Genomic DNA, 8123 nt, shown 5'->3' on the forward strand with positions numbered 1-8123 from the left:
GTTGGATTAGTGACAGCTTGACGCTTCGCCACAACACCTGTTAAGCGTTCACCCTTTGGGGTGAAGGCTACAACAGATGGTGTAGTTCTTGTACCTTCCGCGTTCTCAATCACTTTCGCATTCTGAGAGGAAAAAAAATTTTCATTCAGCTATATGAAAATAGTATAGAATATAGCCAATAATTGTATCAGGAAACAATCACATCTGTTTTTAAGTGTAAATGTTGGGAAAATGAAAGATTCAATTTAACATCTGAATAAATGAGGTTATAATGTAATAGACTTAGCATGATTATATGGCCTGCATAAAATTTACCAAAAAATGTGTTCACTTGAGTGTCAAGAGTTTACATCCATTTCCAGTTTCCGTGGCTTATATAGCATGCAAAAACATCATGAAGACTATTGAAGCTTGTAGTCCCCCATCATGATCATGAATATAATATAAGCGTAAATCATATGCATTTTCAATCACATCTTTTAAAGTTTATTCACAATATGTCTCAGTATATGAACATGACCAGTCTCAGTCATAAAGCGGCAGAAGTGAATCAAAATTGTCCACAAAAATTAGTCTAACTCTTTTATAGGAGAATAATTAATGAATCATGAAAATTCTATAATTCATCATAGCCAAGTTAAACAAAGTAAACACATACCTTGCCTTCCATCACAGCTACACATGAATTGGTAGTGCCCAGGTCGATCCCAATTACATCACTCCCCATTGGCTTGGAGCTGATTAACCAAAAGAACAAAAAGAAAACAAAAAAAAATAACTCTTTAGGCATGTAATGAAGAGTTACAGAAGAGAGTAAACAGTTTAAACACAAAGTTTACCTGAATGCCCTTACTGCAGATGTCCATCTCTGAGATAACAGAGGTGTTCCATGGGACACCTTCAGATGATAAGAAGTCTGTACACATAAATTCCATCAGAAAAAAAGAATTAATAACGTGAACTATACGCAGCTATTCTTGATTTCTTCTTCTGGATGAAGTAATTGGATGGGTTACATTTGCATTTAAGCATGGCTAAACTAAACAGAATTAACATTTCATTCCCTCTAAGCATGACTCATTTTTTTCATCAAAAAACACTAAACTACGAATACTAGTCTCTCATAGGCCTATACTGTGTTCATTGTCTCAGCTGAGAAATTGCATAAACAAACATTAACATAAGAAAACAGAACCAATGTATTTGAACTAACTATTTTCATCTAACCAGTGTGATAATATCAATATGAGACATAAGGGAGTATCACGTAAAGGCACAATGATTAACCTATAGTTGGAATTCTGATATTTAAATTACAGAATTGAATGAGAAAAACTGTCTGTTGGTTCATAAACATTAAATTTATTTCCAATAAAAATAACTGGGATTTGAAACTCCAATTACATCAAACAAAAATTATGGCCTGTTTGGATGGAGGGTAGAGAGGGGGAAGGGAAGGGAAATTTCATTTTAACATTGTTTGGGAGTTTCATTTTGGAGGGTAGAGGAGGGGAATGGAGGGGAAATTTACCCCAAATTCTTACACCCCAATTTCTTTTTTGTTACTACAACCGTCTGAATTGGATCTCCAATTCCATGATTCTCAACTCCAAGAACTAAATTAAGAAAGCAGATATTTCTGCCATCTCTTTGCTCAAACACCTCAGTTCCGCAAAAGAAACAATCTTTTACTCTTTAATCAATCAAAATCAAAATCAAAAAATAAGCTGCCGGGCTTTTCCACATATAACTAAGTAAGACCCACATTTAAGTATTTTGGCTAATAAAAGATCACAAAAACCATCATACAAAGCCATTGAAACTTACCAGAGGAAAAAGATACAAACTTTTTCCTTGAATTTCATAAAATATACAACTTTAATCAACCCAAATCCAGTAGATCACAAATCCCACCACCATTACAAGGATCCAACAAAAAAGAAAGAAAAAATCTGTACAAAATGGAGAACAAGAGAAAGGAAATGGACCTGATTTAGAGCGGAGGAGAGGCCTGAAGCTAGGGTTTTGGATCTGGCCATCCTTGAGACGAGCATTGAACCAATCGCCATTGAGTTTGAGGCGCTAGGGTTTGAGAGAGGAAATAGGGTTAATAAAGCCCTCGTTAAACCCTAGCAGAGTCTTGGGGAAGGGGAAAGGTTCCCATTGGTCCATTATGTTGAACCTTAAATGTGGCTCTTCGAAGTTTCTAGATGCTCTGAATTTTTCGACGGTGGAGAATTGGTGATGGAAACGGGTCGGGTTCAATGTGAATGTGTATGTTTGGTCCGGAAACCCAATAAGTTACTCGGTTTCGGGTCGGGTTTTATTTTATTTTAGATGGGGATAAATTTTCAAAACCATCCGGTTTTAAAATTTATTCCCAAAAAAAGGCCCCTTTTAACCTTAATTTCAAAAACAGATCTAGTTAGATAAAACTGGGTCTGTTTTTAAAAAAAAATTTCCAAACTTCACGGGAGTTGAACTTCAGTGAAGTTTTTTCTCATAACAAAACTTCACGGGATTTCAACTCCCATGAAGTTTAAATTTTTTTTTTTCAAAAACCGACCCAGTTTCAACCAACTGGGTCGGTTTTTGAAATTAAGGTTGAAATTCAAAAACCGACCCAGTTTCAACCAACTGGGTCGGTTTTTGAAATTAAGGTTGAAATGGGTCGTTTTTTATAAATAAATTCAACCAACTGGGTCGGTTTTTGAAATTAAGGTTGAAATGGGTCGTTTTTTATAAATAAATTTCAAAAGTTGATGGTTTTGAAAAATTGTCCTTTTAGATTGTGGTGCTTTACGATTGCCGACTGTTGAGGCATTTTCCCAGCCGAAAGGTCAAGCCCAAAGGCCTGGTCACACCCTAGCCAGAAGCCATAGTCTCGATGTTCAGTGGCGTAGCCAGGATTTGAACAATAGGGGAGTAGCAAAAATATATATGTATGGAGTTTACACTGACTACAAAATGTATATATGCATTGGGGGTGGGGGGCAAAAATATATATGTATGACAATGAAAGTAATATATTATAAAACTAATCATAAAAGCTTATGTATAGAGTTTGCACTAACTACAAAAAAATCTCAATGAAAACATTAATCTTAAAATTGTGCACGACACTCTTTAACAGAAACAAAATCATCAAGCAGTAAATCTAAATTAAAGGTCCTCGTAATCTCTCTCAATAAAAATAAGCAAAATATTAGCAAGAAATTCATCCTCCATCCTATTACGCAATCTAGTCTTCACAAGCTTCATAGCCAAAAATGCTCGTTCGATAGTTGCCGTGGAAACCGGAAAAGTCAAAATCACGTGTATTAATCTATCAACAAGAGGATAAGCAATGGATTTTCTCGTCTCTGCTAAACCCTGACATAGCTCCATAAATAGATGACAATTCCTCCAATTCTGGATCTTTCAACACATCAATATAAATGTGTTGCAACTGAAATCTCAAAATAATCCTCTCCTACTCTACAAAATCATGAGGATAGTATTTTTCAGTAATAGTACAAATATCTTCAATATCAAAAGATTTGTACCCATCTTTCTGACTCAAAGCAGCACTAAGTTTTAAGAGATCGATCACTCGCTCATTGAACATTGTATTTAGCTCTTACCGTTGAGCGCTGCGGAAGCCAAACAACCAAACCAACGTGCTACGAGAAATCAAATCAAACAAACGTCGAGAGAGGGCCAAACGAACCAAATCAATGCCACAAACACAAACAAGCAATTTTAATGTGGTTCGGCAAGTTGTCTACGTCCACGAGGTAAGAAAGGGATAAGGTTTTTCACTAATAGAGAAGAAGAGTACAAACTGAGATTACAAATCACTCAAACTCACTGTTTACGTCGAAAGTTGGTTTCATTGTGGAATTCATTATATCTTTGATCGATTATAACAAATTCGAAAGAGATAGTCTTTTTATAAGACTTCTTTTACACAACAAAATAAAAATTACAACTCTTGAGAAAATAACACAAAAATCGTTTATCGATTCTTGTTTTGTGGGACTTTGCCTGTGCCGGGAGTGCTTTGACTCGTGGACCACCGATTCACAGATTCTGATTGAATCGTGAAGGCTTTTGGATATTCTTCTTCGTTTATCGAAGTAAGAATCTTTAAGCGAATATCTTATCGATATAAGATGTTCACTCTTCCAAAGATCAAGTCAGAGCTTAGATCTCTAGGAATCACCAAAAGCTTCTTGAGGATATTTGTGAAGAAGGAAGACCCTCTCTCTTGCTCAAATTCACAAAAAAGCTCAAGTCTCTCTCCTTACTTGCTCCCCCCCAATCTGCCATTTGTATCAATGATGGCCCTAGGAGGGTATTTATAGTCTTCTTGGATGATAACTGGAGAAAATAACCGATCAGCAACTACCCCTTTGGGCGCGACAGCCATAAGTGGCGCGGCTGAAGAGATTCATTTGGCGTGGCAATCATTGCTGGCGCAGTCAAAGGAGTGGTTCCCCCCTGTTTTGTAACCGCCATTCCACGATTTTTAACTCCTTAAATGTCACGATTTTTGTGGGTAGTGGGCATGATTTTCGCTTGTAACTACTTCCCCCACGTTCATAAGTAACCCCCAGCAGTTAATAAGCCATGTGGACCACACAAAACTCAAGAAAACTATCAAAAATGACGTGTTCAGCTTCTCAATGGCCGCGGCAGTGTACAGTGGCGCGCATTGCCACGGTAGTTACCACTGCCGCGCACCTTCCGGGTATTTTGGCTCTAACTTTCTTATCCGATGTCGGAATGAGGTGATCCAAGATGCGTTGGAAATCTGACGAAGAGATCTACAACTTTTGTCTTTTGAGATTCTTCAGATTTGGATCATATCATGGCTTAAATGTGCAATACATTTCCTCGGCAGTCGCTGCTGACGCGCACCTCCGAAACCGTTCGCGCTGTCTCGGGTATTTTGGCTCTAATTTCCTCGTCCGATGTCGGAATAAGGTGACCTAAGATGCGTTGGAAAGCTAACGAAGATATATACAACTTCCCATTAGTGCTTCACTCTGTTTGTTTGCGTGTCACTTTCCACTGTCACGCCTATACGCGTCAGTGTACATTACCGCGCACCTCCGAGGCAGTTTACGACCTCTCGGGTATTTTGGCTCTAACTTCCTCATCCGATGTCAGAATGAGGTGATCCAAGATGCATTGGAAATATAACGAAGAGATCTACAACTTTCCATTGGCGCTTCACTCTGTTTGTTTACGCGTCACCTTCCACTGTCGCGCCTATGCGCGTCAGTGTTCCTTTGCTTATTTTAGCTTTGGATGATCCTCTTTGACTTAGATAATAACATTCATTATCTTCTCTTTGTTTTGAGCTATATCTGGATATCTATAAGTATTTTTAGATACCTACAGATACTCCCTCCAAAGTATCTCAGACTCATTCTTTTATAGAGGAGTCTGGGATACTTTGGATAAGATAGGTCTTACTTGCAATCCCTTCAATATTTAGTTGGGGAGATCGTGTAGAAAGACCTGTAAATAGCTTCAACTCTTGACTTCTTCATCTTTTAGTCCACTCAGTGCTTTGTAGAATAGCTAAAATTCTTCTGGTGTCACGTTTATCGCTTGACCGTTATCGAAATCTTGAACTGAAACTGATGTTGTGATTTGTGAATTAGCTCTTATCGTTGAACTGATGTTGAACTGATTGTCTTCATTAGGAATTCATATCTGGATCGTAATTGAATCCCCTGAGATCATCCATTGGACTTTTTTCCTTAGCCTTATTTTGGCGAAAATCATTGACGCGTTGACAGGCGTTAACACAGTTTATCCTCGTGCGTTTATTGGAGTCTACACAGTTTAAGCTCTTAAGACATTGGAGCATGGTGGTCTTGAGTGTCGAGACTGCAGGACCAATTATTCAGATCGGTTTATCTGTAGGTATGGATTTTATCCTGAGTTTATCGGATACTCAAGTCACGAGACCAACTAATGAAGCTGGTGCGTCAGTGATTATCGTATTTATAGGATTTTTAGCAAACCCTCAGCCATCAACGGGTTTGATGAGCCTTTACCGACTACCGTTTGAATCGAGCTAGCATACAGATTGTTTAAGTCCGTTCTGTATGTAACGTTGTGCTAAAAGAATAAACTCTCTTAGACTTGGTGCTATGATGTTGAATACATAGACTTTATCGTTAATACGAGAACGTACCACCCGGCGACATGTGATAGACGTAAATTTATCTCTAATAAGAGATTGAGATAACGTCCCCCACGTATAAAATGTGGATTTGAAAATGTTGATGGGTTACGTCTTTTTGGTAAAAAGATGAACCTGATACTGGAGAGGAAAAATTTTATATTCTATCTCCTGGTCTCTTGTTTGTTGGTAGAGATGAACCCAAAATCGGAGAGGAAGAATTTTATATTCTATCTCCTAGTCTCTTGTTTGTTGGTAGAGATGAACCCAGAATCGGATAGGAATAATTTTATATTCCATCTCCTAGTCTCTTGTTTGTTGGTAGAGATGAACCCAGAATCGGATAGGAATAATTTTATATTCCATCTCCTGGTCTCTTGTTTGTTGGTAGAGATGAACCCAGAATCAGAAATTAAGAATTTTATATTCTATCTCCTGATGTAAAAGAAACTCAAAGTGGGATCTCCATTTAGAGAATCTGGACTGGTTTGAATAATCCTGACTGTCATAAGGTTTGATTATTCAATTCAAAAGTAGACCTCTCATTCTTGAAATGAATCGAAAGGGGATTTTGGTTGTGGTCCTAACTGTAGTAAGGTTTGACCAAGTGGGAGTTTTGAGATGATCCTAACTGTAGGAAGGTTTGATCGCTCGATTTGTGGACTTCTCGTTCCTTGGAGGAATCGAGAGAGAATTTTGGTTTTGGTCTTAATTATAGGAAAGTTTGACCAAGTGGGAGTTTTGAGACGATCCTAACTGTAGGAAGGTTTGACCGTTCGATTTGTGGACTTCTCGTTCATTGAAGGAATCGAGAAGGGATTTTGGTTTTGGTCCTAACTGTAGTAAGGTTTGACCAAATGGGGGTTTGAGACGATCCTAACTGTTTAAAGGTTTGATCGTTTAATTTGTGGACCTCTTGTTCATGAAAGGAATCAAGAGGAGATTTTGGCTTTGGTCCTAACTATTTAAAGATTTGACCAAATGAGGACTTGAGACGATCCTAACTGTTTAAAGGTTTGATCGTTCAATTTGTAGACCTCTCGTTCATGAAAGGAATCGAGAGGGGATTTTGGCTTTGGTCCTAACTGTTTAAAGGTTTGACCAAATAGGGACTTGAGATAATACTAACTGTTTAAAGGTTTGATCGTTCAATTTGTGGACCTCTTGTTCATAAAAGGAATCGAGAGGGGATTTTGGCTTTGGTCCTAACTGTTTAAAGGTTTGACCAAATGAGGACTTGAGACGATCCTAACTGTTTAAAGGTTTGATCGTTCAATTTTTGGACCTCTCGTTCATGAAAGGAATCGAGAGGGGATTTTGACTTTGGTCCTAACTGTTTAAATGTTTGACCAAATAAGGACTTGAGACGATCCTAACTGTTTAAAGGTTTGATCGTTCAATTTGTGGACCTCTCGTTCATGGAAGGAATCCAGAGGGGATTTTGGCTTTGGTCCTAACTGTTTAAAGGTTTGACCAAATGAGAATTTTGTGAGGGAAGATTGATCCAACGAAGTAATCGAATCTCATCTCAGCAAAAGAGTATTCGGAAATCACCGTGGGAGTTTAGTGTTCATAATGATCGGGTTATCCCTGAAAAAATTACATTTAACATTCTTCCGGGAACTTCCCGTTACATGAATTATCCACCCCCAACTTTCTTTGCAAAACTGGGTGTAACGAGGAGTACGTTATCCTCAATCGCATACTCGGGTTATCCTTAAGAATATAAGATTCTCCAGGAACTTCCCGTTACATAAATCATCCACCCCCAGCTTCCTTTGTAAAGCTGGGTTTACCATTGTATTCAGCTGGATGACTGAGATGCAGTTTATACTCGTATACTCTTTGGAGTGAGGGGAAACAGTGCATACTCGTGCACCCAATGGAGTTAGAGTCGTCTTTACTTGGCTTGTTTCGCCGTTATGACGCCAGAGTCAATTAA

The 8123-nt window shown here is 38.2% G+C and overlaps 2 protein-coding genes across 2 annotated transcripts in view; one reads left to right on the plus strand and one right to left on the minus strand.

The window, feature by feature from the left end:
- LOC109843600 (heat shock 70 kDa protein, mitochondrial-like) overlaps positions 1 to 2174 on the minus strand; it is a 4134-nt gene extending 1960 nt beyond the window's left edge. The window contains 4 exon segments of the mRNA XM_020412546.1: positions 2 to 122; positions 659 to 737; positions 840 to 916; positions 1989 to 2174. Of these exon segments, the coding sequence (XP_020268135.1) occupies positions 2 to 122; positions 659 to 737; positions 840 to 916; positions 1989 to 2069 (358 nt within the window). The 5' untranslated portion in view covers positions 2070 to 2174.
- LOC109843601 (gamma-aminobutyrate transaminase POP2, mitochondrial-like) overlaps positions 1 to 8123 on the plus strand; it is a 31765-nt gene that overhangs the window by 3138 nt on the left and 20504 nt on the right. The window lies entirely within an intron of this gene.

This window comes from Asparagus officinalis, chromosome 5 (assembly GCF_001876935.1).
Source record: "Asparagus officinalis chromosome 5, Aspof.V1, whole genome shotgun sequence".
NCBI classification, from domain to species: domain Eukaryota; kingdom Viridiplantae; phylum Streptophyta; class Magnoliopsida; order Asparagales; family Asparagaceae; genus Asparagus; species Asparagus officinalis.